The sequence below is a fragment of the Doryrhamphus excisus genome, chromosome 20 (assembly GCF_030265055.1).
Source record: "Doryrhamphus excisus isolate RoL2022-K1 chromosome 20, RoL_Dexc_1.0, whole genome shotgun sequence".
NCBI lineage: Eukaryota > Metazoa > Chordata > Actinopteri > Syngnathiformes > Syngnathidae > Doryrhamphus > Doryrhamphus excisus.
This window is the reverse complement of record NC_080485.1, coordinates 3,786,813-3,809,865: the sequence shown is the minus strand read 5'-3', so window position 1 is coordinate 3,809,865 and position 23,053 is coordinate 3,786,813. Positions and strand designations below refer to the sequence as shown.

At 39.9% G+C, this 23,053-nt stretch overlaps 1 protein-coding gene across 5 annotated transcripts in view; it reads left to right on the top strand.

Moving 5' to 3' along the window:
- Positions 1-19,051, top strand: part of mlip (muscular LMNA-interacting protein) — a 67,772-nt gene extending 48,721 nt beyond the window's left edge. For 2 of the 5 annotated variants that reach the window (XM_058058039.1, XM_058058040.1), the window contains exons 9-12: positions 2,988-3,026; positions 5,875-5,937; positions 6,037-6,177; positions 17,218-19,051. In XM_058058039.1, the coding sequence (XP_057914022.1) occupies positions 2,988-3,026; positions 5,875-5,937; positions 6,037-6,177; positions 17,218-17,361 (387 nt within the window). In that variant the 3' untranslated portion in view covers positions 17,362-19,051. Of the gene's footprint in view, positions 1-2,987; positions 3,027-5,874; positions 5,945-6,036; positions 6,182-17,217 lie in introns of all 5 variants that reach the window. The other 3 variants (XR_009120328.1, XR_009120329.1, XM_058058041.1) reach the window with 3 other exon arrangements.
- The last annotated feature ends 4,002 nt before the right edge of the window (positions 19,052-23,053 follow it).

Below are 23,053 nucleotides of genomic sequence, written 5' to 3'. Positions count from 1 at the left end.
TACCTCTCAGGATCATCCCAAACATGCTCTATGGCTGACATGTCCAGTGGGGACTGGGATTATTTCAGCTTCAGGAATTGTCTGCAGATCCTTGCAACCCGGGGCCATGCATTATCATGCTGCAACGTCAGGTGATGATTGGTGCATGACTGTAATACCAAATTCTCTGAAACGCCTTCAGCTTTGAGAGAAATGAACATTTAATTGACAGGCTTTGTGATAAAATGGCCCATTATGGGGTGGCCTTTACTGTGACCGGACTAAGGTCTTGTCCCCACAAAGCAGGGTATTTTTAAAAGCGCATATTTTCCCCTTTCAGTTTATGACAAAAATGGTGTCCTCATATTTAAAAAAACTGTATAAATGCAACGGGAACCACGGTCATAAGCACGTCACACCTGTAGGCGGCAGTAGTTCTTGAAATTCTATCCAATCAGAATCATCCTCTGCCATCCTGTCACGTCCACAAACATCAAACGCAGCTTGTTTGTGTGGACTGTCATGGAGGCCGAATTACTTCTAAATGTTGTTTTAAGAATACAAAGTAAGGATCGACCGATACATGCGGAGGAGCAGTCATGACAACAATGCTAGATAAACTTAAACTACGACAGAAATGTTTTGCACATGGTTGAATATTTATTCCTTTTAAAGTTGATAATGCCGTTTAAATGATTGTTTAAGAAAGCTGAATCCTACTGTGTTCAGTGTTTACATTTCAATCAATATTTGTTTAAACTTGAGACCTGGAATATTTGTTATCATGGTCATTTTTTCATGTAAATTGAGGGATCAAAAGCAGTATCGGCCACAAATATCGGCCCAAGCAAAATCGGCCATCAGCTGAGGGTGATGGAAAAAAATCGGCATCGGCACCCAAAAAAAACATATCGGTCGATCCCTAATACAAAGTCAACAAGATGCAAGAAAATGTTGATTGGGAATCTCTCCAAAGCAAGTTGGCGTCGGAGACTGCTACAAGGAGGACGCCTCAGATGTGAAATTGTTATTTGAGCAAAGATGGCCGACCTCAAAGTCTTTCTTCACCTCTGCTCTTTAAAGTGAAGCAATATTTGAGCTTGCAAATACAAGCAAGCAAAAGGCGCTGAAGGCATCCATGTTCTGATTCATTCTAATGTAAACACAAGTCGCGTGTGATGTCACAGCATAAGTTATCGCAGGTAGTGATGGTGGGAAACATAAAACTACGGTTATTAGCATCCATACATCCTCCAAATCCACGTTTTGCCCGCATGTTTTGAAGACAAATTGTGGAAGAATTAGTGTTTGATGAGTATGTGCGGTGCCGGTTTTGACTGCGGTGCGGTCGAATGATGGATGGATGGGTGGATGGATGGGTGGATGGATGGACTTTATTGTCATTGCACAATAACACAGCAGTGAAATTGCCAACGAAATGTCGTTGCCTGGCTCCCATGTAATAATAATAATAATAATGTGGAGAATAAATAGATGACATCAAATATGAACAACAATTTACAGCGTAAACAGTAATTTGTACAAATAATTAGAACACAGATTGACAGATATATTTAAGACTAATATGGCTTTTGTGTTCAATGCAAACATTTTAGATCTGTGAGTTCAGGTCATGAAAGATGACAGCAAAGCATAACTTGTTGTGTTTATATATTTGTTCAGTGTCGTGTCATGCAGTGTTTCCCCTATCATTATATTGGGGGGAGGGGGTTATTTTATTTACGTTTATTTTTACAGCATGTCAAGTCTGTCTCTGCATGGTTGCACTTAGTAGAATGTTTTGCTCTCTGTAGCATGCAGTGGAGTGATCACATTAATTATGACACGTCTTTGAGAACACACACACGCACACACACACACAAGGGAGCTGTCAAAACGTAGGGGAGACACTAAAGCAGGGGTCAGCAACCTACGGCTCCAGAGCCGCATGTGGCTCTTCAGCCTCTTTGTTGTGGCTCCCTTTGCAATGCTCAAATATTTGTTTTAACACCCAAATGAGGAAAATATGCATCTTTGTAATTACTTTTGAAAAAAATGGGACTTTCTGTGAGACCGTATACTAGCAAGAGTACTTGATCAACTCCGCTTTTTCTCCTCTGAACTACTTTGATACCCCAAAATTCCCTCCAAATCTGGCAGTCAATCAAAATCTTGGGAGACTCGCAATTTGCTCTGGATGTGAGCATGTTGCTACACATTTCTTGCACGGGGAGAACATGCAAACTCCACACAGAGATAGCCGAGGGTGGGATTGAACTCGGGTCTCCTAGCTGTGAGGTCTGCGCGCTAACCACTCGACCGCTATGCAGCCCCTATATTCTGCTGTTAAATTATGTTTCACGGCTCCATTCTATTTTTCTTCAGTGAACGAGGGGGTAAAATGGCTCTTTTGATAGTAAAGGTTGCCGACCCCTGCACTAAAGTGTATATTCATTAGCATCTGCTTTTTAAATGTATGTATTGATTATATAACAGCTTGAAGTTGCAGTTTTTCTTCTCTGGTTATTATCATACGATAGTGGAAGCCAACCCACAGCTGTGCCAAACTCATAACAGTTGTTCTACATTCTACTTTTGGAGCATTAGCGACACGTTTGAGTGAGAACGTAGTCTTGGTATGCCCAAAAGGTTCAAGGGGTACACAAGACTGTGCTGATGTCTTGTTGTCTTTAACTCATGTTGTTTACATCTGAGCTCCTCTGACTTCAATCACACAATGGGAACTTTTTCCAAAAAGGACAGAACCTCATTACACAATTAAATTGAATCTAATTGCCCTCTAAATCTCTTGACTATTCAGTAAGCCTTTTCTCCCTCTTCAGTTTAAGGCACTTTGCAGGAGTACGTGGTGCATATATTTCAGACAAATTCATTATTTCCTAATAATTGTTTTTGAATAATTTTCCCTAGAAGATGATGCTTGAAACAATCTCCGTTTTGTGCCGTTTTATGTTCTACCACAATATTTCCTTTCTTTTTGTCTGCAGAACAAGTCATGCAAATCCTTGGGACGTGAAACCAAATATGTAAGTAAAACAGCACATTTTAAAACCATTTTTGAGAGTATTTTCTTTCTTTTTTCCCTCCTTGGTCAACACTACAAGATTTTGCAGATATTTAGCTACATTTCTCATTGAATAATGAATGACGCTTGAAGGACAAAATCCAAGCATATAAAGAGGACGATGTACGGTTTATTTATGGCCTTGCTGGATGTTTGTACACGAATGAGTCCCATTCCAGTATGCTTTGTATGTATTTGATGCCTGTTTGTAACAGAGCTGAGAAGGCATTGTTTGCAATAAGCAAGGGCTTGTCATACTTACAAATATCCACATACTGCACACTCACTCATGGAGACGCTAATCTCCTGAATGAAGACTTCTGTAAAAGGAATGTAAAAGGTTCAATGATGGTTTAATCTGCAAGTTCTCGGGTTGAACATGAACCAACACAATTCACATCAGCACGGCCTTATAGTCTTTTAGAAGTATAGACTTTTAAAAATAAGTTGACTACAATCCTAAGAGAATGTAAGAACGAATATTACAGCCAACTACTACACAAGCACAAAAAACAATATTCAAGCAACCTGGGGCATTCTAAATAGTATTATCAGGAAAAGTAACAAGGAGACAGACTACCCTAATTATTTCATGGTGGGAAACAGGATGAGACAGTTGAAAAGTTCAATAACTACTTTGTCAATATTGGTCCCAAACTAGAAGAAGGGATTCCAAAACAAAAGACAAGGAGGGAAAGGAATGAAACAATAGAAAGGAATCCTAATTCTATGTTCCTGACAGATGTAACAAAAAAGGAAATCATCGACATTGTCAAAAATTGTAAAGCAAAAACATCAACTGATTGTAATGGAATCAAAATGGACACTATTAAAACGGTAGTTAACGAAATCGTAGAACTGCTGATGTACATCAGTAATTTATCTTTTCAGACCGGAAGATTTCCCCAAGAAATGAAAACAGCAAAGGTTGTTCCAATTTTTAAAAATGGTGATAAACACCAATTTACAAACTATCGGCCAGTCTCCTTACTACCACAATTCTTCAAAATTATTGATAAGCTATTCAACAACAGGCTGGATAAATTTATTAATGCGAACTAATTACTATCAGAAAGTCAGTATGGATACAGAGCTAACATTTCTACCTCCATGCCACTGATTAAAATTACAGAGGAAATCACTAACACTATAGATCAGAGGAAGTGTGCAGCCGCAGTATTCATTAATCTGACAAAAGCCTCTGATACAATCAATCATGACATCCTAATAACTAAATTAGAAAGGTACGGAATAAGAGGATTAGTTCTGAACTGGGTCCAAAGCTACTTAGCTGACAGGAAGCAATACGTACAGCTAGGAGAATACACATCTGTAAGTTCATCTATTACGTGCGGAGTTCCCCAGGGGTCAATACTGGGGCCAAAACTGTTCAACTTGTACATCAATGATATCTCCAAAGTAACGAAAGACTTAAAGCTGGTATTATTTGTGGAAGATATCACTGCTTTTTGTTCTGGAGGGAGTACAGACGAAATCATGAGAAAGGTCAGAGAAGAAATGGTCACACTAAAAAGATGGTTTGATGATAATAGATTGTCCTTGAACCCAAGTAAAACTAAAATCATGCTGTTTGGTAACAGGAGAAAGGACACGCACCAGCAAATACAAATAGACGGTGTGGACATTGAAAGGGTGAAGGAAAATAAATTTCTGGGGATCACAATAGATGAAAATATGAGCTGGAAACCTCATATTACAAATATACAACATAAGGTGGCCAGAAATATTTCAGTATTGAACAAAGCAAAATTTGTTCTCAATCAGAAATCACTCCACACTCTTTATTGCTCTCTGGTTCTACCATATCTTACTTATTGTGTGGAAATATGGGCTAATAACTATAAAAGCAATCTTCACTCGCTAAATGTACTGCAAAAAAGGTCAGTAAGGATAATTCATAATGCCGCCTACAGAGAACATACTAACTCCTTATTTCTAAAATCACAAATACTTCAACTTGCTGATATAGTTCATCTTCAAACAGCTAAAATAATGCATAAGGCTAAAAACAACCAATTACCTAAAAATGTCATCCAATACTTCTCTACAAGAGAGGAGAAATATGATCTCAGGGAAGAACTAAATTTGAAACATTTCTATGCTAGGACTACGTTATGCTAGCCATAGCATTTCAGTATGTGGAATCAAACTATGGAATGGATTGAGTAAGGAAATCAAACAATGCACAACGATGAGCCAATTCAAGAAACAATACAAGCAGTTGATGTTTGCTAAATACAAGGATGAAGAGTCTTGAACCAGTCATGATGTGCTATATATATCACTATATTGACACGCACTATGGTACACATTATGGCATTGGATGCTCATATCACCTCCTACTTCGGTACGAGGTATATTATTAAAAAAAAACAAAAACAAACCTTAAACTGTATTATGGAAAGCAGGAAGTGAACAAATGTAACAGTTACTGATTGTAAAAGTACCAGATGGAGGGGTAGGATTTAATAAGCTTTGCTTCTTCCTACTCCTTTTGGACATGTGGAACTGGGAACTGATTATGGGATGCACTCAATTGTAATCTGATGCATGTTCAAATGAAATAAAACCATTACCATTACCATTACCATTACCATTACCATAGTCATGCAAACTTGGGTAGATATTTGAATGTATCTATGTGTGACATGCCATAAATGAAGTAGGGAAAATACTATCTGAGGAAATGTGTATTATTCAAACAAAAAATTACTGAAATGATTCATGTGGATACTTGTCTGCCTCTTAATTAATGTGTCATCAATTATTTTTTGACACGGCGTAACAAGGCATCTCTAAGTAGCTTGCAGCCATCTGACCGAGTGGAAAGAGCGCTAATGGACTCTAAAAAGGTACAAGGTATTCAGTCACCGTATTTAATTCAAAGCAGAACTTGAATGACATCAAATCGTGTAGCTATAAGTAATGTTCTCATAATTTCTGCCTTCCAGACAAAGCCTGGGGTTATTCGCCCGGCGGCGGCGGCGGCCATTCCAAGACTGCCACTGAGAGTTGGAGAAGAATACCGACATAATCCCTTCAGAGAAACAGCAGCCAGCCAAAGTTTAACAGACTTCAGGAAGTCATGCAAGGCAGGTATAGTTTTCATATAGTCACGGATGTGTCATATCGTGGAGCGACATAAATGACATTGAGAAACTGCTTCGAAAATTGTGCCATGACAAATGTAATATTTTAGTCTCATTGTCTCATACAAAACTGTGGTGAGAGCGGCCATGTTGTTTGGCCTAGAGACGGTGCCACTGAGGAAAAGACAGGAAGCAGAACTGGAGGTAGCAGAGATGAGGATGCTGTGGTTCTCGTTGGGAGTGACCAGGATGGATAGGATCAGGAAGGAGTACATCAGAGGGACATTACATGTTAGAGGCCTTGGAGATAAAGTCAGTTATCGGCCAGACTGAGATGGTTGGGACATGTCCAGAGGAGAGATAGTGAATATATTGGTAGAAAGATGCTGCCAGGTAGGAGGCGTAGAGGAAGACCAAAGAGGAGGTTTATGGATGTAGTGAATGAGGACATGAGGGTACTTGGTGTGAGAGAGACAGATTGGATGGAGGCGGTTGATTTGCTGTGGCGACCTGTGCCTAAGCCTTGATGAGGGTGTATTCTATGAGGGAGAACTTAATTCATCTGCAAGTTTATGAATAAACTCATTAAAAGTTCATACCATTCCACTCAAGGAATGCTTGTGTGACATGGACTGTATGCACAATCGCTGTACCCACAATCACATTTTCAATGGTATTCATATAGTATGAATGCATACAGTAGCTGTGAAATATCCCATCACTACTTATATACCATGCACATCATTACCTTCAACAGTCAACTTCAACATCAGTTGACCTAAAAAACCACCCAACACTTTTAATTATTATTACTGTGGATGCACTGGTGTGAAAACCAGGGAAAAAAATAAATATATCCAAAAGGGAAGTGCCTCTATGGAAGCTGATTTAGTCGCCAAGTTCAAGGTTAGACCACACGCTCCTAAGTGAAGAAAAAAACATAATGAAGACATCCACGGATGGCTACACAGAACTAATTATATTGCCAACATTTCAACCCTGATCATGTCAGTGAGTTCAGACATTTTATCTCCTGAGAGGCACAGAATAAAACCCAGCCCATTAGGTTGGTTATTCCTTCTTTCTTTTCTTCTTTCTCTGTGCGGCATTGAACTTGCATTCCATACCGTAACATGCATGGCACACTGTCGTCACAGTGGTATAACATGTTCCTCATCTTTGCACACCTTTCATCATTAGAATCGCCAACGTCCTGCACTTCCAGTCAGTATTCCTAACTGATGATTAACTATTGCAAATTCAAATTATTTAAATCTTCAAAGGTTTTTTTTAAATACGAGAAACCCCATAAATGACAATAAAAATCTTGCCATGATGTGCTTTAGTCGTACTTAGTACTGGACTGATTGTGAGAGACCAATGTGCTGCAAGGCTAACTGACTGTTGGCTAATCTCCCAACTCCATTGCGGTGGATTGTTTTGCCCAATCTATTTTAGTGCAGCTTGTAGAACATAAATAAACACTTGTTGAGCTCGTCCTAACTTTTGATGTCGGCTTCCGTGTTTCTGCTTTGTTATTCAACCAATAGTATCACTGCAGCAAAGTGATGTCATGCCACACACCTTGCTGTTTCTGTGCGGTATGGGGTGAAGGTCTCACTCTGTACCACCGCATGACTACAGAGATGATTCAAAATTAATGAGAATTAACATACATATCTCCCGATCAGGACTGGGATATATAACGTCAGATTCCCATCTCGGCTGAAACCACGCAATCCAGCCTGATTTCCGATCACGTGATCAAATCAGGACATCCCTAGTGTCCAAGCTTCCACCGCGGCACACACACACTGAGCCGAAAGAAACACGCTTACTCTTTTAATGTGCACCACACGGGACTTTGGCGTTACGATGCAAACGAATGGAAAACAAATAGCCCTTTTAGCGAATGAGTATCACAGTCTTTCTTTCATCCAGTGTTGTGTATTCATCTGATGCACACAGCCAAGGGTTCTTCTTTATGAAAAGTGCAACATCATGTCTCCCAAATTTGCACCAAGGCTGTACTCACCACATACGAGTACCCAGATTTTGCAAGTAGACAACAAACATTTTGAAGTACACAAACACAATACAGACAGGGGTGGTTGTTGTGTGTGAACGGACAATCACAGACCGTTTTTATTTTCATAAACTTTATTTCTAACAGAACAGTATACAAACCCAATAAGGACTTTCGTTATTGATACTCATCCCATATGCATGTAACATTTAGAAATGTCGGTCCCAGCTTTTTTTTTTTTGACAAAAGTGAGAGCCGGGGGGGTCACCTTAAGGTAACCGGTTAGAATAATCTTTAGTGACATCAGACAATCGGGTGGAATTGGGTTTAAAATCAGCCTGATTATGTTTATGTGTGTACTGGGCTTAAGACAGATGTTCTCATGATGTGACTTGACAGTTTAATGGACAATTGACAGTCGACAACAAAAACAAGATACTGCCCACACCCAAAGTGTCTCTCTCCCTCAACTCCTTTGATGAAGTAAATAAAACGTATTCAACTTACTTTAAAGTGCATCCTCTAGCAGTATAGACTTTTAACTCCAATTCTAAAGTCACGCATATCACAATAGTGTCAGTAACATACTCATAACATGTCTTAGAGGTTGATGGATTTTGACTTCTGACACAAAGTCAGATTTCTTTTATCCAATTTATGTGTGCGCTCCATGCTGTCGTGTTTTACTATGCACAATAAAGGTAAATCTTCTACCACTCCTTTATTTCATTCCATTAGCTATTATAGAAAGCAGTGAGTGCAGGGTATTGAGCACTGTGTCACAAATTTGAACCAAACTGAAAAAAGAGGGGGTGTGTAAAGACGACATTGTCAGCACACACGGTCATACTAGTCATACTAGTGCAGGGGTGGGCAAACTTTTTGACTCGCGGGCCGCATTGATTTAACAAAATTGCCGGGAAGGGGGGGGGGGGGTGGTGGTATATAGTATTTTACACGTAACAGTCAATTTTTACACCTATATTTTTACACATATTTTACATGTAAAAGTGTCATGCAATCTGCTATATGTGAACTTTGAAATCATTTATTTGATGTGAAGTGTATTAGAAATTAAATGTATTATTATTATTGTTATTATTATTATTTTTATTAGAATTACTATTGTTATTATTATTAGTTATAGTAATGTTATTATCATTATATTATATAATATAATATATTATAATTATTATTTATATTATTATATAATATATTATTATTATATATTAATAATAATAATAACAATAATATTGTTTATTATTATTTTTAATAATAATAATAATACTATTGTTATATTAATATTATTAACAGCAATATTAATATAATAATAGTAATATTATTATTAACAACAACATTATTATTGTTATTATTATTTTTTTTTTTACTATTGTGCTTGTGTTCCTTTTTCCAGGAGCATTTTGTAAACAACAGACCACATCAAATAACGAAATTGATAAAGCAGCTACCTCAACCATCAAAAAGTTGGCCCAAGCCACGATGCCAGGTTGTATGTTGAGTTTAAATAAAATACTTTGGAAAGAACAGGCGGGCCATATTGAAACACTTGGCGGGCCGGATGTGGCCCCCGGGCCGTAGTTTGCCCACCCCTGTACTAGTGTATGTCTTAAATTGCTTCTTTTAACTTTACCTGCTTCTCTATTAGTAATGATATCTGACTGGTCTGCTCCTCAAAGCACCGTCCCAGGATTCCGTTTACCTCTGTCTAAATATTTATATCATACGGAGTCATAAAGCAAAGGTGGCAAATACATTTTTTTTTGGCCAAGGGCAGTAGGCAGAACAGCATGAGTAAAGTCAAACCATGTCTCAAACAGTATGAGCAATGAAAGGTGTTTCAAGCCTTTTTGTGGGTCAAGTGTCTTATGGTTTCAATGGTGTTCTGGGTGCTCCCAAACTCATTTTTGAAAATGACACAGCTCGGGGATCTGGGTTTGATTCCCCGCTGAGGCATCTCTGTGTGGAGTTTGCATGTTCTCCCCGTGCATGCGTGGGTTTTCTCCGGGTACTCCGGTTTCCTCCCGCATTCCAAAAACATGCTAGGTTAATTGGCCACTCCAAATTGTCCATAGGTATGAATGTGAGTGTGAATGGTTGTTTGTCTATATGTGCCCTGTGATTGGCTGGCCACCAGTCCAGGGTGTACCCCGCTTCTCGCTCAAAGACAGTTGGGATAGGCTCCAGCACCCCCGCGGCCCTCGTGAGGATGAGCAATAGAAAATGGATGAATGGCTTCCTGAAAGGGAAAATCTGAAAATGCCAGCTTTTGGTTTTCATGTAGGCTGTCTACACGATGTCACTGATACAGCACCACCAGAAGTGAGCCTTGACGACAAGCCAACATAATATCTAAATATTTTGACGGACAAGCAGTCTCCAGATATTGTGTTGTCTTATTATCCAAAATGACTCACAGAAGTAATTCCACTTCATCGAGCCTTGAAGACTCTTTCTTCTTCTTTTGCGTCGTTTTGTCTGTTTGTCCGTTCAAAGCGCCACACGTACTGTAGGTGTACCCTGTGTATTACAGAATTTTCATCCAATCATCCATTCCCGCCTGGATGCACCTATTTACTAATCCGGCACAGGGTGAACATCACCAACATGAAATCAACCCTCCCCCCCAAAATCCCAGCAATGTTCCCATGCGGACAAGGCCTTTGACCAAAACTTGCAATCTTTTCTCATTTGTAGCCTTTACACAACAATCGCCTTTTCAATATGTCATCCTTGTGCTTCAGGCATGACTAATCAACTGCCGCTCAAACTGTGACAGTAGTGTAAAGGCTCTTGCTTCTCTCTGGCTCTTCCTCACGGTTCCTGGGCCTGCATTGCTATGTGAGAAATAGGCAATAATCCCAGAGTTTAAAAGGTTTCCAAATTGTATGAAAAAAGAGCAAATACTTCATTCAGCCTACATAGCAGAGTCTACATAGTCTACATAGCACTGGCCGTGCCCCTCTAGAAAGTGAAACTTAATTTTGTATGAGAGATACTGGCTTGAACTGGTTTGTAACTATGCTCGCAGTACTTTTCCATGGGTTGTCTGCAAGTGTTGCGTAACTCTAGTTGTGCTGTGTGAGTGTATGTGTGACAAATGCCTTCTATGAAAAGATATTAGACTTAAAAAGCACTAAGCTAATAGACTGAATCTAACGGTGGAGTTGTAATATCGAACAGTCGCTTCTGTGCTAGGGACCTTAGCTCGTTCTGAAAGTATATTTCCATCACTGTTGCCTTGGAATACTGTTCCAGAATACTGGAATACAGAATACAGAATATTCTCTTCTGCCTGCTCAACAGTCACAGCAGTCCAAAGTTTTCAAGCATATCACAGTCTGTAAACCAGGTAAAAAACTAATGTAAACGTCCAAAAATTATATTCCGGCACAGTGGGACAGTCTCTTTAATGAAACACTGGTTGCTGACTACATTATTTAAAAAAGTCGATAACCAGCTCAGAATATGCAACAGAAAAGCCTTTTATATGTATTTCGATTCAATACTTAGTGAGAAAATATTTGACCTATAAAGGCAATGGACAGAATGGTTGGTCTTTGTTGTGGGGAGCAGCTGGAGAGCAAAGATTTGAGGTGAAAACGGTCAGTCAATTAATTCAGGTCAGGAGTAAACAACAACAGTGATATAACTCTCCAAAATGTTCCTGTAAGTCAGTGGTTTCCATCAGGCCCCGACTGGGGAACAAACATTGTTTAGCCCACCCCCCATTTGTAATATTGAGAAAAAAAAAATATATTTGCCCACAATAGTGACCAATAATGCATGGAATGTAAGAAATATTTATCATGGAATTATTGACTTCACAGGAATGACTTCACGTGAATGTTACATGGGAGTACATCACATAGTACACATAGTTCCACAGTCCAAATAGGAATAGAAAAAAACAAAGCACAAACAAGGTGTTAGTGGTAGTGTTAAAAGTGATAAAATAACCGATTCCAAAGCCATTTCTTTGATCCTAGAAGAAAGTAAACTCTCCTCAGTGAGACAGATTGTGTTTCCAATTTACTGGAACTGTCAAAGACTGCTTTTGTTACATTGTGCGGTCCCCTGCGGTCTCTGCATATGCTTTTTTAAAAAAATAAAAAATAATGGCAGACAGTTGGTTTGTATGTTGGACACTCTGGTGGTGCAGCTCAAGACAGCCCATTTATCTTGAAGATAAACTGCTAATTGTTGCCTAGATCACATGTAAATTAGATAGTCCAAGGTCAGGCTTAATAACCTTGACAGGATTTGTCTCAGAACAATTGCAGTGGAACCTCTACAGTCAAACACAACCCATTCCATGACACTGGCTGACTTTCAAACCGTTCTAATTGACCTTTTTTCTCCAGTGGAGATAATATTTTAGATGATTGACTGTGTTCTATGGCTACTATATGTCAACATGGAACATACCAAAAGAACAATTTGACCTCAGTAATCAGCAGTAGAACATAGGTTGGAAAATATCAGTTCCAAACAAAAATAAGGAGAAAAACAGATTTTTGAGAAAAGATACATTTGAAATATAACTTTCACTTGCACCTTTTTGCTTTTATGACAGCTCAAATATTTAAACAACTTTACCAACGTAAACAATACATCATTACATCACAATTACAATATATTTATAATTACCGTATGACACCATGAACTATTTACAATTTTCAAATTCAGGCCTAAACTGTGTGTGTACGTGCATGTGTTAAAATTTCCACACGGATATTATGAATTAAAATGTCCTTCTGCACGCTACACTCCTCCACGCTCTCTCTCTTCCTCCTCGCTGTTTTTACATGCAAAAGATGCATGCCAAGCTCTTATCAAATAAACATCAATCTGACGGTTTTTTTTTGCTTAAGACTAATCTAATGGTGACCTCTTGGAATCAGTCATCATCTTGTTTTGCCGCTCACACCAAAAAAGTCCTAATGAACATTAACACTTATTCCTATTATAAAAGTACAAAGAGAGGTTATCCACTGTATAATAAAACTAAAATAAAGTAAAATTACCCACAACTTAATCTGGTGACTCACTACTCCACTTGTCCCCGATGCAAGCGGACTAACAGTGAAAAGTTAAAAAAAAAAAAAAAAAACATACGCACTTCAAAAAATTGTGCCATTTCTTGTAGAAATCAGTTATTTCATTTTTGCTGACTGTCGTTCTACAATGTCACTCTTCACTTTTCACCCTTAGCAGGTCATGAATAGGAAGTAGCCGGATACCCGTTATAACCAATGCAGATACAGATACAGATAGTGGTGTACTCGCTCATAAACTGTTGCTTGAGAAATGTCATCACCCCGATGATTACGAATACGCACCGAAACCAGACTGTTAGTTCTGACATGCACTTTTGGGTGCAACTTAGACACATCATCAGTGTTGTATCCTGGGTTCACTGGGTGTTTCGGGTCTCACAACAGACACCCTCGCCCAGGTGACCCAGTCGGGTTGATCAGTCCCGGCTTGTGTCTAAGTAGCTTTTGTTGTTCTCCACGGATCTCCCCGCTTGATCCACAGCCATTTGGATGCCTTTTCTGCTGCGTCAGTGATGTTCTTGATGGCTCTTTTGTTGTGCTGACCCTTCACTCCCAGCATCTTGAGTGCTCTAATGAGAGACTGGCCTACAGTTCTCTGCACCCAACTTCGATGGGGTTGCATCGGGTCCTCCATCCTCTGCTTCGGCATTTGTCTGCCAGTTCCTCATACTTGGCCCTCTTCCTTTCAAAGGCCTCCTCCATCCAGTCAACTCCAGCAGGACCACTTGCCCAGTTGTTTCTGACACCAGGACCATGTCTGGCCTGAGAGTGGTCACTGCGATGTTCTCCGGGAATTTGAGCTGTCTCCCTAGGTCGACTTTCAGCAGCCAGTCTCAAGCTGTCGCCAGCAGCCCCCTGCTTGACTCCGGCACTGCTTTGGCTTCTCCCCAGCCCTAACAAAGACGATGGACTGCCTTGTTGGTTGATGGTGTTTACTGGTGTAGATTCCTGTGCTGATGGCATCTGCAATGACCCGCAGCACTTGGTCATGGCGCCAGCGGTAGCGCCCGTCCCCCAGTGCCCTTGGGCAGCAGCTGAGGATGTGTTCCAGTGATCCAGCACTCTGGCAGAGAGGGCACAGTGGATTCTCCGCCAAGCCCCAGCGAAAGAGGTTGGACGGACTTGGGAGCACATCGTACACCGACCGGATGAGGAACTCAATCCGGTGTGGCTCAGATCACCATAGCTCTGTCCACGATATCTTCCCGTCAGCTGCCTCCTCCCATTGGGTCCATGCTCCCTGCTGCCGCATCCCTACTGTCCTAGTACAGCGGGCTTCCTGTACCCCTGCTCGGACTTCCTCCTTGATCAGCTGATGCCTTTCCTTTCCCTGGGCCTTGTTGAAGTGAGGTCTTCGGTTGCTCCCAAGGCCTGCCCGTCCGGAAGCCACTGTTCCCACTAGCTCACTGTGTCGTAAGCGGGACTCAGCCTGGTCTACCGCCTCATGAGCTTTCCACTTCCTGCCAGTTCACACTTCTATGCCAGCCGAGGAGACTATGATGTCACTAGAGTCCCTATACAGCAGCACCTCTCTTGCTCGGTTGACCATAAACTCCTCCATCAGACTACTGAAGGGCAGTTTCAGCTTGTTGCTCCTCCCGTACAAGGCGATGCTGCTGAGGCTTCGCGGTAAGCCCAACCACCTCCGCAGGAAACAGCTGACCTTCCTCTCGAAGCCCTCGACGGTGGTCAGTGGCACATTGTAGACCAGCAGCGGCCAGAGTAGGCGTGGCAGGATGAGGAGGAGATTGGCCTGCCCTGAGCGGAGGTGACGTGAGGATGCTTGTGGGGTGAGGAGTTCTTTGAGGTGGCGGTGAGGGGGGGGGGGGGGGGGGGGCACTAATAGGTCAGGAGGGAGACCTTAAACTCAATCCGGTATTTAACCTTCCGCTTGTGTTAGCTTTCTGGTATCATCGCTTATGTTAACGGGTCGGTTTTGACCCATGTATTAAATCAGCTATAAAATACACAAAAAACAATAAGTTACCATCAAATTTGCTTCTCATGTCTTGGTTACCTTCTTAGGCTTCCTCATACATGAAAATGTTGGTTTTAATACTTTTGGTGTGGGCATGTAGGCCTTTTTTTGTCACTATACCCCTCCATTTCTATTTCCAAAAATGGTCAAATGAACCTCAAAAGAATCATATTCATAAATTGAAGGTTCTTCTGTTACCTGGCTATTACTGAGGACTATAGAACATATCTCTTAAATCAATTAGTTTTATTTATTTTCTCATTTTAGTATTAATCACTAAAGAAACATCTATGGTGTTGGGGTCAATTTTGACCCATATATATTAATGTCAAGAAAAGGTAGAAAAAGTTATTGTTTTCAGCAACAGAACTTTAGTATAAAGTGAAATGAAAAAGCAGAACAGGTCCAGATCTTGGTTCACTGTACTTCTTGCCATTCTTTCCATGATCCAAATTGTAAATGTGAAATCAGCCATCAGTCAAATGAGTGAATTCACCTCACATGTCTGGACCTTGTTTTTCTGCTGGTATACTGGAAAAGCGGTCAAAATGAGAATCCCCTGAAGCTTCCATGATGAGAAGAGGAGCTGGTTGTCATTGTGTTGGCTAATTGTACACTTATGATTTCAGTTGTGGCTCAGAATATTGCTTATTATATATTATATATATTATATTGCTTATATTATCATATTATTATAACTGGGTCGAAACCGACCCTAACAATACAGTGGTCATAATTTCAACCAGACCATTTTAAAATGTAGTAAAAATTATTTTTTTTTGTTTAACGTATTTTGTTGAAATAGAGTTTCCTGACAAAGTCAAAAAGCTTTGATTCAATAAACAAATGTTATGTGATGTTATGTGTCGGTGCCGACCCTAACACAAGAGGAGGGTTAACAGGGAGCCAGTGGAGGGATTTGAGGGAGGGGGGGCGGGGGGTGATGTGGTCAAACTTTGGCACCCTCATCAGGATTCTGGCAGCACAGGTCTGGATGTGCTGCAGCCGCTGGATGTCTTTGCTGGGAAGCCTGATGAGGAGTGCGTTGCAGTAGTCCAGCCTAAAGGAGACATGGCATGGACAGTTATTCAGTATAGTTCCTCCAGACTCCATTCACTGTGCAATATCTCATCAAGCTCCACGTGCAATATTAAGGCTCTAAGTGCAATATATTAACTTCTAAGTGAAGTATTTCTATAATGCCTCATATTAACTTACTAGCAGGATCTCATAGTGTATAGACTGGTCATATATTTCATCTCATTTCATATTAACTGCAAACTGTATTTGTATATAACTCTGGGTAAAATTGTTGATTTGTTAATACTTACGTTGTTTATATTGTTTATTTTTTTATATTGTGTACTTTGTACTGCTTAACTGATTCTGTAGTCTTGCTGCTGTGCAATGCAAATTTCCCCACTGAGGGACGAATAAAGGCATATCTTATCTTATCGTATTCGTATATCTAAGATGGAAGTAATCACGCATGTTTAGGCTTTGCATTAATAAATGCCTCCAACTGACCATGGAGGGTAGCAACAAAAACATCTATATATGTATATACATATATATGTATACATGTATATACGTATATATATACATATATACGTATATATATACATATATACGTATATATATACATATATATATACATATATATACGTATATATATACATATATACGTATATATATACATATATATACGTATATATATACATATATACGTATATATATACATATATATACGTATATATGTACGTATATATATATGTATATACGTATATATATACATATATACGTATATATATGTACATACGTATATATATATATATATATATATATATATATATATAGCAATTTTTTAGCAATTTTACAGTTGGGCCAAAATGAAAGCAACCCCTCCTGTGACACCTTCCTGCAGTTGCATCTGACCACTAACCTTCATTTCCTGTTTGTAGGTGGAAGGTGTGTGCCTCAAAGAGGTTGGGGAAAATGGACGAAGTAAAAGAAGTCAAATGCTGCGAGAGGAAAGGACAACTGAGGGAAGAAGTCCATTCTCTGTGTGTGATTTGCACATCGTTGAGGCAGATCAGTCTCTCTGAGGATGATGCTTTCATCTTCCTCCGCTAGGGAGCATATCAACATGATCAATCATGTGTTTATTCCCCACAAACAGTAGATATTCATTTGGCAACATTAATTAGAAAATAAGACTAACATATGTAGCTAAGCTGCTGAGCGGTGTCCTCAATGATGCTCTTTAAGATGCAAACTTTCATGAATTATGTTTAAATGTCTCCAAATTGTTTGACCTTCCGCCCTTGGCTTGGCGTGGGTTGTCATGGCCCAGGCCACGGTGAGTAATCAGCTGCTAATTAATGAATCTGGAAAATCTGCAATTTTTTTTTTTTAGCAAAAGAATTGAAATCTTTCTCACCAACAGGAGTGCAAGGTTAACTTTTTGGCTCATTGAAGTGGTAATCATAATATACAGCTTTGGGTTTAGAAAATTTAAAGTGCTTATGACACCAAATGAAATAATCTTCATATTTTCGCAGTGAAAATGAACATTTAGACGTGTGCTCAAATGGTTACATTTTGACCATTAAAAAAAAAAGTCACGTCTTCTGGACTGGACGGGGAGGTGCCAGAAGTTCCAACCTGGAAGCTGCCGTCCACTCATCGTTATGGTCCAGTTCTGGATACATTTCCAAAAACATGCTAGGTTAATTGGCCACTCCAAATTGTCCATAGGTATGAATGTGAGTGTGAATGGTTGTTTGTCTATATGTGCCCTGTGATTGGCTGGCCACCAGTCCAGGGTGTACACGGCCTCTCGCCCGAAGACAACTGGGATAGGCTCCAGCACCCCTGCGACCCTCGTGAGGATAAGCAGTAGAAAATGAATGAATGAATGTTATATATTTGTTTATATTTTGCCCTGTTGAAGGCTTTTGTTGGTGCTCTCAAAAAGATGGAGTAAGCAAGTTCACAGTTCCGAAAGACCAGTGGCGGAGCTACGGGGTGGCCACAGCCACCCTGCGGCTGGGTGACAATTTTGACAAATGTGGAACATTAGTTCTTGTCTTACTTTAGTTTCACCCTTAGGATTGTTGCCAATGTCACTTTCTTTGCGTGCGTTCATGGCTGTTTGCGCCTGGTTGCCAGTGCCACCCATAAGTGTTCTCGATGTGAATTGCTAGCAAAACATGGATCATTCTCACTCGTCTTTCTAGCCTAGTTACACTTCATCCGTCAGTTTCATGACGTAAATCCATTTTTTTTACTAGATCTATTCTATGACTGTTAGAATAATAGTATGGATTTGGTGCCAGGGCTAAATAAGGAGCGTTTGCTGCTCACTGGTCTTTTATTTTGCAGAGTGCATGTAGCACATAAAAACATACTTCTTGTCATTTTGTCAGTGAATGTTTTTATTGTGTTACTGTTGAGAATATGTCACTTTCTCGTCTGTGCTCATGAGTTCAGAAAACTCACTCGGGGATGTGTTAAAAATGACCAATTCATATCCCTCCTATTTCACTCCTAGTTGTTTATCCATGAGAGCATTATGACAAAAATGTTTTATTAAGTACTTTCATTTCATTGTTTTTCCCCCCAACTGTTTTTGATGTCATGAGCACTTTAATGTGGCCAAAAAGGTAGTCGTCTTCTGTTGCCATGGTGACTGAATGAGTTACTGTCCAACAGTCATGAAGAGTTTTCTCTGCTAACAAGAAATTGTAATTTGGAAAAGATTTGCATGGGTGCAGAAATAAAAGCAAAAGCTGTTCAAATCTACAATCCCTGTTTGGCTTTTTTATGGCTGCTCATTAAAGTGTGACTAAAGCAGCACTTTAGTGCATCATATAGCGGGGCGGGTCCTCCTGGGGGGACACAATGAACTGTCAGGGCATGAGAGACATTTCTTTCACCTGGAGGGACACGACGGTAAATACCCACTGGACTAAACCAACAATTAGTCCACATACTTTCTTTCTTTCTTCTTTCTTAATTTATTTCAGACATGCATACTATGTTACATTATTCTTTCTCACATATACACTTACAATATCTATTTATATATATATATATATATATATATATATATATATATATATATACGTACTATATGTATATACATACACATATACATACACACATATCTACATACATATATATATACACATATACACATACATGCATACACACAACACCTCATTACTACACATGTCTGAAAAGGAGCAGGAAGAAGCAAAGCTTATTAAATCCTACCCCTTCTCCACGCCATAGCAGTTACCAATTCAATAAGTTTTTTTTTTTTTTTTCACACATATAATCACAGAATCTTACATAAGACAAACAACAAAAGAAGAGTGGGAACATCGGACACCCCAGCAAAACCCCAGGACATTGCTGAAGCACACCACCAACCCCGCCAGTCAACCCACCTGGCCCCGACCCCCCTAGCCCCTGAGTGCACCCACCGAGTGCCCAGCACCCCAGCAGTCCCCGCACACCCCGCTGCCCTCCAATAAGAAGCCATTTTGGCTGGACCCACAATTATGTGTGATCCCTGGGCGGGCCTACATTTGCATGGATTGTTTGTTCTGTTATCCAACAGACCTCTTCCTCGTGCCACAGACATGTTACCAACATGTGGTCAACGTGACACCCGATGTCCAACCATCACTTAATGCAAAGTCAGCTATGGTTCATGTTAATATGAAAAGCCTCACCTGCCAAACTGTCATGTCTGTTGCTTATAGCAAACCCTGCTGAGAACGGGTGTTTCGTGTGTCTGTGCTATAATGCCAACAAGCTGTGTTTGTCCACGCCTGTCTCGGACAGATTGCATCCTATTGTGCACTTTTCACACTTTTTAGATTTTCACTTAACTCGACATTCATCACTCACTCACACACACACACACACACACATTCTAACAGCATCAATTTGCTAAGTTAAGCTATTTGCTGAAGACAAATCACACAAACAAACTGGATGATGGTCCCATGGCTGTGGATGACTGACTGAAAGAGTGCCAGGCTTTTTTTTAAAAGATGTGTAGCAAAGCCTGTTTCTATTACAAAGCCTTATTCTTTAGTAGTGGGTGTATACATCGGGCGGGTCAGGGGCGATACCATATAAGGATGTCCTTCATGATGCCATAAAAACCTGTGATTACATTTGAGCACCTCTAAAGTCATAGTACATGTGTTATTTCATATCATTACCTCTCTCTCTCTCTCTCTCTCACACACACACAGGCTTAACTTTCACATTCTAAGAAAACATTCTGGACTCTTCGTCCAGCTTCTTTATTCCAGCATGTTGTTCTTATTTTTAATACAATTTGAAAAGTTGTGTACTCATTGACTACCTCTCCGATAGGGGTCCGAAGAACCAGGAAGAAAGAGAAGTTTTTACCTTCCATGCTTTCATCTGGTGGACGTTCATACAGCATTTTACTAATGTATATTTATATAATACATAATACATAGTGTCAACCTATTTCATATCATTTTCTCTCTCTCTCTCTCTCTCTCTCTCTCTCTCTCTCTCTCTCTCTCTCTCTCTCTCTCTCTCTCTCTCTCTCTCTCTCTCTTTCTCGCTCTCTCTCTCTCTCTCTCACACACACAGGCTTAACTTTCACATTCTAAAAATGTTTTCTTTTCTTTCTTTGTTCCAGCATGTTGTTCTTATTTTTAATACAATTTGAAAAATTGTGTACTCATTGACTACCTCTCCGATAGGGGTCCGAAGAACCAGGAAGAAAGAAAAGTTTTTACCTTCCATGCTTTCATCTGGTGGACGTTCATACAGCATTTTACTAATGTATATTTATATAATACATAGTGTCAACCTATTTCATGTCGTCATTAGATTTTTTTTGGTAAATGACTTGATGTAATCTGGACTACATGTTTGTCACAGTTTGGTTCAAACAAACGCATCATCCAACTTTCATGTTCTGGCTGCACCTCTCCGCCTTGATTCAAAACTCTTATTTTCATGCACTGCAGACCGTGAAATCAAAATACCGACCCCTCACACAAGTAAGTGAATTTCATCGCATGGAATTTTTCAAACTGCTGATCTATTCAAAAAGACATGACATGGTCTACTCAAGTCAAATTTAAATTACAATTTTAAATTGAATTATTTTGGTCTTTTCGAAAACGTGCAAGAGTGTATTTTGGGGGGTCGTTAAATGTCAGTCAAGTGCATTCAGCATTTTATTATTTTATTCAACAACAACTGTCAAACTGTGCATCTTCAAGAATCTATGGCTTGGAGCCACATATGACTCTTTTGTTGACTGCACATTTCTTAACATGCTACAATCTATTGTCATTTTTGTGCAACTTTTTAAAGTAAAAACATGACATAAATCACAAGTGTTAAAAACATTCAAACTATAAAACTATGTATTTTTAACTATTCATTCATTTCCTTCGACAATATGCCAGCAGCCCTTCAGATATTTTCAGTGTCAGACAACAAAGCGACCTGGTTTTGAGAAGCCAAATTCTTGACTTAAATGTCCCCAGCAACTAAACTGAAATCCAACCAGAACTGGACTGAGGAGAGACCACTGATGGGGATCACCACTTACCCCCCACGTAGTCTCTCCAGTCATACTAGTAGTAGTAGTCATACTACTTAATGTAAAAAACATCCAAACTACCCCTTTAAGACATTCACCAAGGAGTAATCCCTTGTGGGGGGAGGGTTTCCACGCCCGTTTCCGGGTTATGTGGTTGTCTAAGCAACTTAGCGTCGGTGTTGTTGCCTTGTTCAGGAGAAAGTAAATTGTTGATTCCGCTCATCCTCAACTCAGATCTCGTTTTGAATCACATCTCCACATGTTCTACTTGATGTCCGCATGTTCTACTTGATGTCCGCATGTTCTACTTGATGTCCACATGTTCTACTTGATGTCCACATGTTCTACTTGATGTCCACGTGTTCTACTTGATGTCCACGTGTTCTACTTGATGTCCACGTGTTCTACTTGATGTCCACATGTTCTACTTGATGTCCACGTGTTCTACTTGATGTCCACATGTTCTACTTGATGTCCACGTGTTCTACTTGATGTCCACGTGTTCTACTTGATGTCCACGTGTTCTACTTGATGTCCACGTGTTCTACTTGATGTCCACATGTTCTACTTGATGTCCACGTGTTCTACTTGATGTCCACGTGTTCTACTTGATGTCCACGTGTTCTACTTGATGTCCACATGTTCTACTTGATGTCCACATGTACTACTTGATGTCCACATGTTCTACTTGATGAACCGCAGCTTCCGTTGACAGTCGATCTGCAGTTAGTTGTATTTTTAACAAATCGATTCTGTCTTTTGTCTCCTTATGTCTCCGCCCCCCCAAATGATCAATGTGGAAACAGATAGAAGTGCCAACAGGAACAAAGGAACAGGAAGTGGAAAGGAGAGTTGATAAGAGGCAGGGACCGGGTCTATTGCTTGGTTATTCCGTTTCACAACTAATGACATGCTACGTTGTTTCCTTTTTTAATTTTTGCTCGGGGCAGCAAGGGTAAAAGCAGTGAATGAGTTTACGGGCACAAATACCCTTTAGTCCCGGGTTCTGTAAAAAGCGCAAACGTTTTGAACGACTCCATCAATATCCTTAGCAAGCTGGATCTCAAGCCCAAATAACGTAACATATATTCATGACGTACTTCGGTACGAGGTGCATTATTAAAAAAAAAACAACCCAAAAAACCTTAAACTGTATTATGGAAAGCAGGAAGTGAACAAATGTA